Consider the following 17,083-nt stretch of genomic DNA (forward strand, 5'->3'; position numbering starts at 1 on the left):
AGAGGCAATAAATGCCTGGTATTCCTGGTAATATCTGTTTGTATCAATGGCCTTCCGATCTTCCCTGGGGTCACATAGGGATAAAACACTGCTCTAAATTCTGCTGTGGCAAACTTTATTACCAAAAGCATCATTACAAAACTGTCCATAAAGCCGTATGGGCATAAAGGCAGAGGACTGATTCCCTGGGCAGTGCTATAGCTACCCACACACAGATAGAATTAGCCTCTGGGTCTCTTATGTGAGAGAGCTACACTACTGACACTGCCAAATTGGTTTGTATACAAGATATTACGGAAGGATTACCATCTACCCTGAGGATGTGGGAACACAAGACATTGTAAAATTGGCAGGAAGCTGAAACCATTAAAAACAGAGAAGAAAAGCGGCTACAGGCTGGGAAAAAGTAAGTTCCTGACGTGAAGCAGGCAGTGTTGGACCTGACAGTGCTGACACTTGGTCCTTTTGACACAGACAAACTGCATGCCACTCATACAGTGTCACCTCTGTCTTTACAGTGGAGCAATCAGCGCTATGCTGCTGACACACAGTACAGAGCCAAGTGTGATAGGTTGCTGTCTTACTTGTCAAATGATGATGGAGCTGGGGGAATGTGCAGCGTACACTGGGCTTATAAGGCATCACTCTTTAATGTTAACAAGACTCCCTGCTGCATTGGCACTGCCTTCCTCAAAACTTTCTGTCAAGTGCAGAAATCATGTGCAAAATTCTTCTGAACTCTGCATCAGTGGAAAATGCCAAAATATGGATTGGGAATATGCTGTTAAACAGAAAAGTGAGTAAGGATGAGCACAAGTATGCCTGTGGAAGCTCCAATAGGTCTTAATAGGTGAAGGTATTGCTCTATGGGAGGCTATGCTGACAGAACCAAAGCTCTGACCCTGCTGGTTGTGCACGTGTGTGATGCTGAATGTGTGTGAGTATATGCATGCACTGACAAGGGCTAAAGCTGTGCTATTGTTGTTAAAGCTCAGAGTGTTCAGAGAAGAATGGTGTGTCAGATGGCAGCAGGGGCGTGAGGGTTTATGAAATCCATAAATCACAGAGACAGCACAACCTCCTCTCTCCCGCTCTTTTTCTCTGTCACAGGAAATTCTTACTGTCAAGTCTTCTTTGGAATTTAGGGCTAAATGTTTGGGTGACAGCTAAATGAAAATGTCTTTAATAAAAAGGAGCTGATAATATCTTCAGATGAAGACAAGTTATGAAGCCATTAGACCGCAAGCTGGCAGATAATAAAGGCTGCTAATAACACTGAGTTATAAGAAAAGCTGGGCCTCCTCTTTGACGTCCATGCACTTTCACAGAAACACTTTGCCATTTGCTAATTATCACAACTGCACCGTATTAAGACCTTAGATGTGTGCTGAAGTCTAATGAGCTGTATATGGTAATTACATGTAATACAGACTAAAGAGATAATGGTGCTTGCCTATAGATCCATTTGAAGGTATATTGTCCTTGACTTCCTTCCTACAAATCACATCCAGGGAGCAATAGACTCAGAGGACGGGTGATTCCTCCTTATAACCAACACCAGCGACCTTGCTGACGTGACAGAGCGGATTATCAGGGAGTGTATGAGGGTGCAAGTTCGAGCTGGTGAAGGCCACCAAGACTCCTATGGTGACAGCAGAAAGCTGAGACAGGCAGTTCAGGTCCTTGAATGATGGATGTCCATTTTCTCCCCTCAAATGCTTCTTAGCTGGTTAAAGGAAGTATTCAGTACTGGGTGCTTTGCCCTTTTTTATTTTATAAATCAGTTATGGTCAATATAATCTGGCTTTTTTGACAAAAAATAAACCAAATAAATAACTCTTTCATGTCAAAGTGAAACACATTTCTACAAAGTAATGTCAAATACTAAAAATTTTTAATGCTATTTAAGTGACTGCACAAAAATTTACCCCCTTCAAATCAGTATTCAGTAGATGCACCTTTGGCTGCAATCTCACCACTGAGTCTATGTGGATAGGTTTCAATTTTCCTATATTTTACTGCATTCATTTTACCCTCTACCTTTACAAGCCTTCCAGGGCTGGCTGTTGAGAAGCATCCCCACAGCATGATGCTGCCACCACTGTGCTTCACAGTGGGGGTGGTGTGTTTTTGGTGATATGTAGTGTTTGGTCGGTGTCTTCTCTGTTGGCCAAAAAGCATCATTTGGGTCTCATCAGACCAAAAAACTCAGGGGCATATTTGGTGCCTTGGAAATGTTTTTGTGTCCATCCCTGACTGATACTTTTCAGCAGTTGTTTGGAGTGTTCTTTTGCCTTCATGGTGTAATGGTTGCCAGGAATACTGATTAACCAGTCACTAGCCCTTCCAGACACAGGTGTTTTCATACTGCAATCACTTGCAGACATTCATTGCACTCAGTTGATCTCCATTTCACTAATCGTGAGACTACTAGCACCAGTAGGCTGGACCTCTGTTGCATTAGGTCAGTCACTTTGAAGGAGGCGAATATTCATGCACCTATTTTACCTTACATATTTTTGTTTAATTGACATTACCTTGTAGAAATGTGACCATGATTGAGTTTTAAAATGTTTAAAGTGTAAATCATCCAAAGGGGAGAAGCACTGTACATCTTTCAGCTTAGTTTACTTCTTCTTCAATGCATTTTCAACAGAAGCCATTGTAAGCACCTCAAACCTCACTGTTATTTCTGTCTCCAAACTTCTGCATCACACAGTTGCTGCAGGAGATGTGAGGCTTCTTAGCTGTGTTGTTAACATTGGCAGTGCTAGCTCTCAGTGTTAGTAATGATAACATGAAATACTGACATAATACTCATTTCTATGAAGCTGAGAGACATTCAGCCTGTCCCGTTTTCACAAAAGAAAAGTGTAAAGATGAGCTGTGAATACTACAATCTCCTAGTAAGAGGAAGAATGACCCGACTTATTCAATATGTTAAGTCTGCCAAATGAAAGGGCGGTACAAGGTGCCAGACAATGAAATAACAAGATAACAAGAATTTTTTTCCACCTGCAAGCTTCTGATAAATACTAACCTATCTGGCTCAACTTCATAAATTTTATTCAGATAGATTTTGCAATTTAAGCTCAAAATATATCTGCTTTGGGTTTTTTAATATTAATTCAATCAGCAAATAAAAAATTAGTTGTGTTTACTGTATGATTGAGAACTTTAAAGTACACAACCTCTCATTGGTAATGCTACCCAAGCTGCTTGATCTCATTGACAAATGTGGATATCCTGTCAGACATGTTTGATATTTGCAATTCTGGGCTGGGGAGGCTCTGACTCTAACAGGAGCAGTAAAATAATCCCATAGACACCACTCACTGCGCAGAAAAATATTTTTATGCTCACAAATTATAAAAATGATATAAAAAGTTATCCCAGTGTTTCCAAGAGTCAAGAACTGGAGTGTATCATCAAGAAATTCAATTGGGGCTTTCCACTATGGCTTTTGGCCGCGCCGAGCCAAACCAAGCCATGCTGATTTGCATTTCCATCACCAGTTTAGCCGCGCCGCACTGCGCCACACTCAAGCAGGCCAGCCCCACCTTCGAACGCGCCGCGCCGACATCAAAACGCTTCGTGGGGTCCGATTTGCTGGGGGGATTTACCCCCTCTGCTACTGAGAACCCCTCCATGATATATTTTCACACTACGGGGAGACAGGGGACAAAAGTTTTACCCCTGCATCTGCTCCAGCTGTCCATAACTCTGTTACAGCGGTGACAGCATTCACTATGACCTAAATTTTTATGACACAAGACCAAAATTTTGACGCACATCCAGGAATACACCTTTTTCTGCACCTACTAATAACCAAAGTTTGACCCTGTCCCCTTCTCATAGACAGTTCTAGACTTGTAAAAAATAAAATGCTGGAGATGTTCGAGACATTTCGCCCATGACGAAATCCGTCTTTAATTCATTAAGGCGCTAGTAAAACATGCCGTTCTCACTGCCCAATCCAAAAATATGATTGCGATGTTGACCGGTAATTATTGTTTGTTTACTAAACGCGGAGAGAAGAAGAGAGAGAGAGAAAGTAAAAAGAGCAGTGTGCCGTGCTGTTGGTGTACAGTTTGATTTTTGCTTTAAAACGATGTAAAGTCATTCAGATCAGAAAGTGTAGAGAGATAAAGGAGGGCTCAAAACACTACGTCATCAGCTCTAGACGCGCCCTCAAATGGGTAGCTCTGTTGTGGTGGGAAAGCAAGCCCCCTGCTGCGCTGGGCTGCTGTGCCGAGTCAAGCTGATCCACGCCATGTAATGGAAAAGCCCCAAAAGAGAGCTTTACAGTACAGAAAAGGGCTGGCAGAGGTAGGAGGAGAAAGATTTCAAAGACTCTGCAAAGAAAACCAATGAGAGAAGTGTCTAAAGACCCCAGAAGAACTGCTAAGACACTAGTGAAGGACTTAGCCAAGTCAGGAATTGTAGTCTCAAAGATGACGATCCCTGGAGCCCTGTACAGGAATGTACTGAGTGGTTGCAGACCAAGAGAAACTCCACTTATGCAGAAGAGACACCTTCAAGCCAGACTGAAGTATGTTAAGAACAACCTGAAGAAAGATTATCCATACTGGAAACATGTCCTTTGGTCCAGTGAGACCAAACTAGAGCTCCATAGAGACACCGTTTATGTTTGGAGAAAGAAGGGAGATGCGTATCACTCAAAGAACACTGTCCCCACTGTGAAACATGATGGTATAAGGATTATGCTGTGGGGATACTTGAGTGCATCTTGAACTGGGAAGGTCATTAAGGTGGAAGGAATCATGAAGAAAGAAGGAATCATGAAGAAAGAAAGATATGTAATGACTATGAAAGAAACTCAAGTAGTCTGCAGCAAACTACTGTAGGTCTAGGTCGTTGCTTTGTCTTCCAACACCACAACAGTCCAATACATAATTCGCTCCTGGTGAAGAACTACCTCAAGAAGTAGAAAGTGAAGGTATTGACTGGTCTGTACAAATGCGGTGCTCATTTGCCTTGAAAGTTGCATGTCGGAGCTGGGATTGACATCACACCCAAGTTGAATGCGTTCCATTTGCTACAAGCTTGTAACAGGGGGTACTGAGGTTTCTCTGACATTCTGAGTTGGAATTAGGAGTTCAGGGCGCATTTTTGATGATATCCACTCAGAATATCTGGTGTCCGAGATTGAATGGAAGGCACCAAAAGCCTAACCTGGCATGTCAGATGGATTCGTTTCACACATCCATCTGCAAAACCTCTCATACACAGAATTTGGGAAAGGGCAGAGGCTTTGAAAAAAAACTCGGAGGGTGATTGGATGAAGGTTCTGTCCGTCACATCTTTACGGGCCAACCAGAGCAACAAAAAAGCAGTCGCTACCGAGGAGTAAACTCCTTACAGAACTGCATAACGAACCTTGGCGACTGTAGACATTTCAGTACACGACTTTTGTCGTTGTTGAAAAAAAAAAAACAACTCAATGCTGTTCTTTGTTTTTCTTTTAACAAAGAAATGCCATCAAGTTCTGATAAAACTTAAGCTTTAGCAGCATCCACGCTAATGTCTTCTGCCATACTTGCACCGGCCTCTTGTCGCTGCTTGCTTACTTCATGACTCCGCTGTGCCCAAAAGCACTGCCCCTTAACACTGATTGGTCCTATCACTTTCTAATTGGGCCCAAACGGTTCAGATGGGAGCTTTGCAAGATGGATTTGCCAGAAAGAAACACGGAAACGGGTGTATCCATCTGCTTTGAAAGGTTTCTGTTTGGACTGACCTTCATGCCTTATGAGTTGTTGCCTGCAGAGGACCATGTCTTGTCAGCCAAACTTAACTCATTCTTTTCAACTGTGTTAACAGTAGTTTAACTACAAATACACTTCTGCTTACGTGCCATAATTCATTGGCTTGCCAACTTAATTTCCTCTTGCTGCAGTGTCACTTATCAAAACAGCTTGGCTAAGAATATATACAAATTACTGGACAAAGTTAGATGGGACAAACTGCTGATTTAAAGCAACCAGAATTTTTTTGCAAGACGCTAGCATTCCTGCTAACTTCAGAAACACCTTATTATTCTTGACTAATTAGAAGCATGGTGAAAACAGGCTTTTCATTCAGGAGCTGTGAAATTAATTATGTTCACAGCCATGTTGGGCTAAAGCGAAGCCCAAGGGGGATTGTGGGTATTAAAGGCAGAGAGAGAAGATGCAAAGGGGCTTGTGAGGAATAAGTAGGAATAAGTAATCTGAAAGAGGAGATAGAAAAAGAGAGGTGTATAGAATCTTTTCTAAATGTTAGTGAATGACTAAACCTTGGAAAGCCGGATGTTGAAAAGTTATTGGCTGGGAAGAGGAGAATTGTGTGTCTAAGATGCAATTCACCTGAATCCCTGACTTAAGCTTAACAAAGTAAACACTGCAGAGAGTTCTATGCACAAATGCACATCTGTTCCTGGTAAAATATAAAGATTTGATAAGCTCTGGGCTTATAATGCAATCAACCTTTTTGACCCATTTATTCTTCTGACCTCACACATCTGTGCCCCACAGAGATGAAGGCACACATCATACCTGAGCGTATACTGAAACTGACACAGGATGCAATCATATGTCACAAACACAGATCACATGAGCGATATCTTTTCTCCCTGTAGATTTGTCCTCTGGGGATGGAGGTGCAGCCTTTCGCTGCAGACCATCAGGCCACAGGGGAAAAGACGACAGCGAGGCTGGAGAAGAGGAAGTTGAGAATAAGGGGGGAGAATGTATAGGAGCAGAAAAGCCTTGATGGAAAGAAAGGAGGTGAGATAGAGGAGACAAAAGACAGAAATGGCAGGCAAAACGCAAGGAGGTGCTAGGAGGAGGGATGAGCAAGGAGACAAGATAAGGGGCAAAGAAATGAGGAAAGTGACAGGGGGAGAGAGGGAGAAGATTACAGGAAAAAAAGGGGCGAGGAGATAGCACAAGAGAAAGGCGGGAGACTAATGTGACGCTAGAATAGATACAGTTGGATGGAGGAAAGCCTTTAGAAGGAGGAATCAATAGAGAGAAGGTGAAGGATGGATGGAGGGATGAGCACAGGGAAGGAGCGGAGGAACAGACAGGCGCAGAGAGGCAGTGGAGGCAGGAGAGCAACCTTGTGAAGTCTGTGTGGGATGTGCTGTTTTGGAAAGTAGAGAGAGTAGGACATTTTTCGGGGTGAGAGAGGGAGAGAAGAGAGACGAAGAGATGTAGAGTGATGGAGTGATGAGGAGTGAGGGGAAGAGAAACAGATAGACAGGGAGAATGAGAGAGAGAGAGTAAAGTGTGAAGGTAGGAAAAAAATGAGGAAGAGAAGGAGTGAAGGTTGTTCTCTAGCATCTAAACGTTGCAGTAAGCTCGCTGCTCAATATGGCCCTGAAGGCACACCGCCTCTGCTAACATAGACGTATCACACAGAAGGGGGAATATCACATCTATCACTATTTCAACAGTGGTGTGTGCGTGCATGTGTATATACTGATATGTTTGCTGCTGATCTGGGCGGTGGGTGGGTGGGAGTTGAATGATGGCTTTGAGAAGTGTGTGGGCCGGGGGTGTCTGCAATTTCATACTGGTGGAAAAAACAAGCATTTCAAGCTGCCTCTTTGTAAAGAAGCTGACTGTGTTTGTGTATTAGTATCTCGCCTCTATCTACGTGTGTGTTTTGTGATCATAAAAAAGCAGAAATACGCCCCTGTGTGTGCATTACAGGCTGGCAGGGAGCAGTTCCCATGATCTACCAGATCACTTCAACAATTGGCAATGGTGTCTGCTTCATGCTTCATTACCATAGCAACTAGCAAGATGGGACTAGATAAAGAGAGCTGCACATGAGAACACTCCTAACTGTGCAACACACTGCTTTGGTGCAGCTCATACCTTGTCGGAAACACAGAATCTGGGTTAAACGCTCCGTCTAGTGTCTTAATTCTGCTAAGTTGGAAAACATGAAGGTAGAGGTGACATGCTCTAATGTAAAGTATGAATCATGAGAGAGATTAGGGAGAGCGCAGAACAGTGTTGGTTTTGCGCCTGCTACAGTTCAGACTGAGAGCACTGCGGATGGTGATGCTGCAGTATTTATACCCCACGTTCAACCTCAACTCACCTCAGCTCCTTCCTAACATACTGTAGATGGAAGGAGTTATATGAACAGCAGTGTGAGTGCGTCATTCAGGGCTAACCAACAGCTCAAAACAAACTGCCACACTTTTTCTTCCTCTTCTTTCTATTCACCAATGCAGCTGTTTGCCATACTGTCAATGCTGAGCTGTAAAGAAGTCAACATTTCTGTTTTTTCCGTCCTGCTGCAGAGTAAAGCCATGCGCCTCATGGACATGCATCAATGCTGAAAAAGATGGGAGGCAGCGGGAGGGAAGAAAGGGGAAAATGCACATTTTGCACCTCCTCTTTTAAACTTTCTATGCTTAAATCCGCTCAATCCCTCCTTGGAAGCATCCTACATGGGAGTGGTTTTTTTGCCTCCTATTTCCTATCTCTTTCTATCTTACACCAATTTTCCTTCTCTCTTTTCTTCATGCTGTCTCCCTCCTCTCAGGCAGAAATGCTCCAAGGCCTTTGATTTGTAGCAGAAATGAAGATGGGGAATTTCAAAGCGAAGCCTCATCTTCTGCTGACGCATACCGTCCCACTCCGTCAGCGCCTTACTGCTCCCATCCCTCCCCATCTTTTTTTCCTCCTCACTCCCGTTTACCTTACCCTAAACTCCCTTTTTTTCATTCTTGGTCTGCCTGTCATTCTTATCTGTAAGCTTCCTTACCCTCCCTTCTTTGGTCATGCCATTCTCTCTTCCTCCATGCATTCCTCCTGCTCTCTCCCTAGCGTCCAAAGCTGCAAAGCTGCCGTGTAAGTGCTGTTTGTTTGGCTGTTTTGATGTCTGCTCATGGTCACGGTTGGTGGAGGAATAAGCACCTCTAAACCTGTGTCGGTCCCCAAGACACAGCAGTTTATTTATAACACTTCCTTTGTACACCATCTGTCAGTCAAGCCAATCCTCTGTCTCCTCTCTTGCAACTCTATAGAGGCTGACAGACAGACTGGCAGCCTGATAAAGACACTTTTATAACACACACAATCTCATTAGTGCAAGAGAGGAGAATATGGCTGACGGATTAGCTGCAGCCCTCTTTTCTCAAAGCAACTTTATAGTGCTGTATCAATTACGCATGGGTAATACATGTCAGTGGCAGCCTCGCTCTGACAATACATGGCAATTAAGCAGATTCGTCTTGGTATTTCTCATGTTCTTTTGCTTTGCTGCTTTGACTAAGGAGGACTACAACCTTTTGTTTTCCATGAGAGGACTGTTAACTATCCCAGTCTACCCCTCTTCAGCACTCAGTTCTCCTCTTTTCATCCACCTCAAACACCTTATCTAGAACTCTTCCCTCTTTTCACAACTTCTCTTACCTGTGAAGCTGACATTAAGGATGTAATCCCTGTAGAGTCTACGTCCATCCAGGGCCTTCATGCTGTCGCAGAGCTTGGTGGTGTTGAAGCACAGGCTCCGCTGCATATTATGGAGGGCGATTGCCATGGCATACACCGCATTCACCACAAACATGATCTTGGATTCTGGTTCAAAGCTGCTCTTGTCCATTGACAAGTCTTTGTTACATGGTGGGAGAAGCATCTCTCCTTCCTCTCCTCCTCCACCTCCTCCTCCACCTCCTCCTCCACCACCTCCTAATGAGCACTGGAACCTCTGCTCCCAGAATTCCCTGTACCAGGGATTACGATGGTTTTTGACTGGGTTCAAGCCAAGGAAATACTGATTGAATTCTGGCACAGGATTGGCTGCCAGTTCGAGTGTAATGGCTCCCTCAGCAGTGACCTCATTCCCCTTGACAATGCTTTCCTGTGCACCCCAGCCGTCGCTGGCCACCCAGATGAAGGAGGTGTTAAGTCTGGCTGCAGCTGCCAGCAGCTCTCTGGCATCATCGCTGCGCAGGAAAAGGACAGCCACACGAGCATTGGGCTTCTGGAGAAGCTGACGAATGACAGCTTCATAGGACTTCTTAGCATTAGAGCGTCCAACCTGAATGGATGGAGTACATTATCTATCAATAGATGTTTTGTAAGAGCTTCTATTACTTCTACATTTGTGTTTGTTCATGAAGTGAGTAAAAATAGCTTATACAGTGCATTCTTGCCCCACCATGCGCCTCCAAAGCAAATGCAATGAAAATGTGACTTTGAAATTACCCAGAAGGGACATAAGCTTTCATTTTTTGGTCCACACTGAGAACACTGATGTAATATCAAACTAACTTATATATGAGATAAGATGAGAAAAGGATAAAGCTGCAATAAGCTCACAAACTGTGAGAGCACTGCCTTGTTCGTTGTTACTAGTGTGTTTCAGGCCATACATCAATGTGACACCACCAGCTAAACTTTGGGCTTCTGGTATCTAGTTCTGCTAATATTCACAAAGAAACAATACAATGTGTTCTGTGTAATATCTTACCTTCTCTGAAGTGGCAATACAGATGTTCCTCATGCGGGCCTCTTGCTCAAAGGCTTCTATACCAGTTTCACCATAATCCCCCTCAGATGCCACAGTGGAAACATATGTCCAGTTGAAGAAGCGGAGGATTTCAGCCATGGCTTTGGCCTGGTAGAAATCGGGGGGAACCGTGCGGGCAAAGTAATCGTAGCGGGTCTTATCACTGAGCTTGGCACTGGTTGAAGCATAGCTTATCTGAGGAATTTGGAAAAGCCTGAGAAGATTGGCAACCTGATGGGAAAGATACAGTAAAATAAAGCATAGTACAGGTGAATAATTCTAATGTAGGTTAAGATATGCTCAGAGACTGGGTATGCTTAAACGACTAGTTGATGACTGATAAGGCAAATAGCCAGTCATTTTAAGGATTCTGGGAAGGTCAATCAGATCTGGGGGACCCTTCTCGGCTCTGTTTACCACTGGCTCCGTCCCTAGAACATCACTGATGCTGCGATCTATTAGGGCGTTATAAACCAAGATATCTTAATTATTTTGGTTGCCAATATTTTTAATATTCATAGTGTCTCAATTTAGTCCTAAAAAACAGCATTAAAACGTGCTGTCAAAATGTTTGTTTACTGTATTAGCATGGCAGCACTGCCTTGTGCTGTAACTAAGAAGAATAATACAGTCTAGCACAAGCAGGGCCATATTTTATTTAATTTAAAAGTTTTTGGGGGGCCAATCAAAAATGGGTGGCGGGCCAAATTTTGCTCCCAGATCATAGTTTGGACACACCTGGTCAAGAGGAAGAGCTGGGCTGTTTTCCGTGCAGATGCTATAAACAAGGTCTGACTATGAGACCTAATGATCTTTACCTTTTACTGTACCTTTACAAACAAAGGATGCACAAGAGCTCCATGACTTTGACCTTAAATCCACTCATCCCTGAGTCAGGATGAACAATTCTGCAAAGTTGGATGAAAAACCCTCAAAGAGCTCTACAGATATCATTTACATGAGAATGGCCTGGAAAGCAAGGGACAAACATAAGGCCCAGTGACCTTGACCTTTGACCTCAGTAATTTAATCCCTTCATCTTTGTGTAAGATTAAACAACTGTGCAAAGTGTGATGAAAATATGTCGATGCGTTCTTATAATATTTCGTTGACAAGAATGGACCGGACAGAACAGACATATGGATGTAACGTACATATGGACAACCTGAAAACATAAGGCCTAAGGTCTGGGCTATAGCAGGTACAGAGGCATAGAAGAGACAAACTGCCTGTTAAAGAAAATACCACTTTTTTCACTCCTTTTTTCACTCACGGTGAGGTGGGGAGGTGAGCCCCAAGTGGGCTTTTGGCTCTGGCTTCAAGCACCTGGCCCAGCGGTGGCTGGAGGGGAGTCTGACCATTGATGCATCGCTGTCTATGTGTGCTAGGGATTGCACAATTGGGGCATGTCATATGATGCAATGTCGTGGTCGACTCCAGTGTGTTTTGAGCCTAACTGATTCACCCAGAGGTAATTTCTGTTTGTGTGAACTTAATGAACTTTTATAAATAAATGATCCACAATCCAACAACTCCAAAACGTTCTCGTGGACAAGTTGTGACGTGCACATTCACCACGCTATGAAATAATAACGTATAATTATGTAAAATTATGACACATGAAGCAAATACTCGGAACTATTTCTTGAGTGAACCACTGGGCGCAATGGCACAGTGCAGCAGCCATGTCTTGAGTGTAGTTCCGGCTTTGCATTTAACTTTAAAACATCTTCGTCTCGTAATGTTCCATGATTATTTCATAGCGTGGTGAATGTACAGGTCACAACTTGTCCATGAGTGTTTTGGAGTTGTTGGATTGTGTATTTGATGAGTTTGATGAGGGAAAGCAAAAATTCCGTCTGCTAACATAGCGTTCGCGGTGTAGCTGGTTTAACGGTCCCCCAGATCTAGAACCATCTTGCACCGACAACTAAAGGAAACGGACCTATTACTAAGACTATAGGAATTATGGCAATGGGCGAATTTGCCAAAATGTTGAAGTATCCCTTAAAGACATCAGACATGCATATGTATTTGCACTTGGATATCCATGAACTCACACCTTTAAACATCTGTAGTCTTCTTTTGTGTTTTTTAAAATTGTTATTTTTCATCTGTCATCTACGGTGCCACCCACCACGCCAAAGTGACAGGAGGTGATCCCAGGCTGTATAATTTCTCTTTCAACGGTGCTGTGCTCCAGATTTAATTTCATCGACTTAAAAAAAAACTATGACTAAAAATGTTGGGTAACAGCTTGTTTTACATGACATACACTAGACTAAGACTCACAAAGATAGATCTGTGATGACTAAAAAGGACAAAAAGTAAGTTTGGTTTTCGTCACGATTTTGTTTTATTTTATTTAACCTTTATTCAACCAGGTTAGTCCCATAGAGATCAATGATCTCTTTTTCAAGGAAGACTTGACCAAGAGTGGCAGCAATACACAGTTTCATCAAACAATACACTCAGACTCATACAATACACATAAAGTAATAGAAAAGAATTATAAGTCATCAATTAAAAAATGACATTCAGGAAGTTTGGATTCAAAAGCTTTCACTGCAGATTTAAGTTTTGCAGTTTAGATTCAATCTGCAGATTGTTCCAAGCAAAACGTGCTGAAAACCTGAAAGCCTTCGTTCCCAGTTTAGTTCAGACTCTGGGAACAACAAACCGCACAAAGTTCAATAATCTCAGGTTGTGTAATCCAGCTTTCAAGATTAAAAAAGAGGAGAAAAAATCAGGAATTTTGCCGAAAATGGCTTTGTAAATGACTAAAACTCGTAAAATGTAATTTTGTTTTCATCTGACACTAAAAATCCATATTTCTACACTGTGGGTAAATCTGTCAAAAACAATGCATCTTTATCTCTTTTGCCTCTTAGCAGTAGGAAGCTGGGATCCCAGGTTTGGCAGGGTGCGTAGAACCCACGACCATGATTTTGTACCAGAGAATGAATGCTTGGACTAAAAGGAAAGACTAAAATATTAAGTACTGTTTATGGACTAACACTAGACTAAAACTAAAAAAAGATAGAAATGCCTAAAAGGTGACTAAAACTATGAAAATACATGTAATCAAAAGACTAAGACTGAGACTGAGGCCCCGTCCACACGTAGATTAATTCAGGTATATACGCAAAAGTGTTTTGTCGTGTCGGTGTTTCATCCACACAAAAATGGCATTTTTGGAGGCCGTAAACACTACTGTTTGAAACCGGGTCCCAGAGTGAACAAATCTGTAAATGCTTACCATTTCATCTCCGTGTGGACGACCAGCCGTGTCTTTCTTAAAACGATTACATCAGACATAGCGTAGCCCACTTAAGTCGCATGCGCATGTCAAACCAAAACAACAATGGTGGATTACAGGGCTGTGTTCATGCTGCAGAAGCTATGGATCTTATTATGGCTTTTACTGCAAAATCTGATTCCCCTTTATCACCAACGAGAACAGCACACACCAGATGTTCTTAAATCCACCGCGGAGAAGGACCAGAAGGACAACCAGGAAAAAGTTTGTGGCAGTTTTCTGTAATCTTCTTCTCTGTTTTGATGCATTTCCGTGGCAGCGTTACAGCACCACTTGCAGGCTTGGCATATATACTACAGCTTTTTTAGTTGTTTTCAGTGGTTTCGTGCCTATGTGGACATTTCCTGAGCTGTCCCGTATTTATGGAAAACTTTTTCAAAACGAAATAGAAATATATTGTTTTCGTCTCCGTGTGGACAAGGCCTAAGACTAAAATTTAAAAAGCTGTCAAATTTAAGACTGCTGTGCTCTGCCCATGTCAGTTGCCTACCATCTTTTTTAATTGAGGTGTCTTTTTATTAAAAACTAAAATCCATGAGGTAAAGGTATTAAACAGTAAAACAATGTCTAATTCTTGTGGATTAAATTCACATATTCAGGCTTGTGCTTCCAGAAGATGGTAGCACATGCAAAGCATTTTGGGAACCTGATGCAGCGGGAGGCCAGTATACGTCGGCACTTTAATAATGTTTTTTTTTCACAAAATATATTGACAAAAATGAAACATGGGTTCAATGTATACTACCTTATGGAGTTCATTTTTTAATGAAAAGACACCTCAATTTTAAAAAACCATACCGGGCAATGTGCATGCATTCATGAATGTCCCAGTGTGCATGTGTTTGTGGCTGTCTGATGTCTGCAGCTACGCTTTCTTGCCTAGACGGGGCATAAGAGTACTCAGTTCCCTAACAATACTTGGATATTACTGGTGCTGGGCCAAAACCTCATATCTCTAAATACCACTTTTCAGATAATTAAAAATAAAACGCTTTATTTTAGGGCTGAACAATTTGGGAAAATAATCTATTTGCGGTTTTTACCCCCGATACTGTGATTGCGATTTGATATGTGATTATTCCTTAAGTTTCTCATCGTTTGTATTTTCCGACAAACACTAGCAATAAATCACTCTTAATTATAACCAACACAATAACAGATAAAACTAGGGCTGAACAATTTTGAAAAAAAAAACTAACTGTGATGATTTTGACTCATATTGCAAATTGGATATGAATTATGGTTTTGAAAGGAATGTAAATATTTCTGTCATCCTCATATTTAATCAGAAAAATGTACAAAAATGAAGATAGTAGGATTTTTTTGTAGACTAGTCTTAAAACAGGTCTTGAATGATTGCATGATATGTTACGCACGAGATCTCTGCTGCAAAAAGAGTTTGAAACCAGTATTTTGACAAAAATTTCAGGTTAAAAAAATATTGCAACTTCGGCGATTTGAAAATTGCAGCAGATCATATTTTGATTGAATCTTATTTTCAATTAATTTCGCAGCCCTAGTATTTTTCAAATAATTTTAAACTGAATGGTCATAGCCAGCATATTTCTGACACTTTTTATTGTTTAAAAATCCACTGACAAATATAAAAGGTGACTAATAGCACTGATTTGTGAAATAATTAACACAATAAAAAATGGAGATACAAGATTTTAGACCCACGCCAGCAATATGCAAAAAGTCTTGTGTCCAAAATGTCTGTATAAATGAAAAATTACTGGAAAATCATGGTTATTTGAACTTAACAATGTTTCGCTTTGTGACTTATTTTGTCATAGGGTCATAAGGAGTTTGCTAGCAGCACAGCTGTGAAGAAGCTCCTCTTACATTGAGCCAAATGGCTCTTTCAGATCAGTGTATCTGCGTGTTTAGACAGCATTAGGGTGCTGTGCAAATAAAAAGATTTTTCTATTTAGATATGGCATAGATACTTTAATCAGAGGAGAAAATGTAACCATATTTAGAGGAGCACAGTTAAAACTGCTAATGGTCTATAGGCCTTGCTTGTCTTCTTGCTTGTCAACAGTCAAACTTACTCCTTACACTCATACAGTTGGATGTGTTTCAGCTTTAATGTGTTGCCTAAGAACATTTGGACAGGTGCGCTGTAAAAGCTGGGGATTGAGTCACTGATCTTCCAATTAGTGAATGAACATCTCCCCTCTGAGCCCTTGTTGCCCTTGTTTCTTCATGCACAGTGTGATTACTGAAGACTGAAGTAAGAGGAGGCATATAGTGTGCAGACACGGAGAAACACACAAACGTGCTCGCACTGTTCAATAAATCACTGACTCATGCATAAGTGATGGCTCTTCTGATGTCCATATAACTCCCCTTTTATTGTTGATTGGTCATGTTCTCTTCATTACAATTTCAGTCACACATGCCAACACTAACACCGAGCAAATATGAGTGATACACATTATTATTTGCATGTAAACAAACATGTGCACAAATAAACACAAACTACACAACCATTCTGTTCTAGCTTCAGTTTAATCCTTTTAGAGCGCATCACTCTAGGCTTTTTTATATTTCATTCAGAGCTCAGTTGATGAGCTGTTTTGACAACATGTCAGAATCTCATTAGACTAATAATGTAGAAGATTAGTAAGCGCACTCATATACATAAACTGCTGTGTGCAGATACAGCAGGCATGTACAAAGGCACCTGTGCTGAGATATATATACCCAACAACACGCACACACATGCACACATAAAGTAGCTGCGTGTAGTACTTCCTGCAGGTTTTATGGTTTTAGGATGGCAGTTGACTTAAATGTCAGGGAAGGTCATGCTGCAAAATGTAGCTGCATTGCTCCATTACCTGCCAGTGAACAATGACTACAGCTAGCTAAGAGGCCTGTCTGCAGGGACACTGAGAGTTTACTCTGTTAGTGAAAGCTGCTCCCTTCCTGCGAGAGACAGGGAAGGGAGATGTGTTGTCAGAATGGGTTGAATATGAGAGACAAGTAGAAAAAAAATGAAACGAGAGGAGGAAAAATTGGTGCAGTGCTCTGTGTTTTCTGCTTGGAATGCAAGTCACACAGTAGCAGGCAGACACACCGCGACACATACACACGTGTGTAGGAGTGGAGGGAAGGAACGATGCATGCTATGTTTAAAACATTAAAGTTATGTAGTCCTTGCTTAGACATTAAATAACTTGTTATGTCATTAAGAAGCAACAGACTGACTAGCTGGAGAGA

The 17,083-nt window shown here is 41.8% G+C and overlaps 1 protein-coding gene across 1 annotated transcript in view; it reads right to left on the reverse strand.

Moving 5' to 3' along the window:
- Positions 1-17,083, reverse strand: part of grm3 (glutamate receptor, metabotropic 3) — a 64,533-nt gene that overhangs the window by 17,843 nt on the left and 29,607 nt on the right. Inside the window, exons 6-7 of the mRNA XM_041796773.1 lie at positions 10,498-10,767; positions 9,438-10,065 (exon numbers count right to left, since the gene is read on the reverse strand). Of these exons, the coding sequence (XP_041652707.1) occupies positions 9,438-10,065; positions 10,498-10,767 (898 nt within the window). The remainder of the gene's footprint in view (positions 1-9,437; positions 10,066-10,497; positions 10,768-17,083) is intronic.

Source organism: Cheilinus undulatus, linkage group 9 (genome assembly GCF_018320785.1).
Source record: "Cheilinus undulatus linkage group 9, ASM1832078v1, whole genome shotgun sequence".
Taxonomy (NCBI): Eukaryota; Metazoa; Chordata; class Actinopteri; order Labriformes; family Labridae; genus Cheilinus; species Cheilinus undulatus.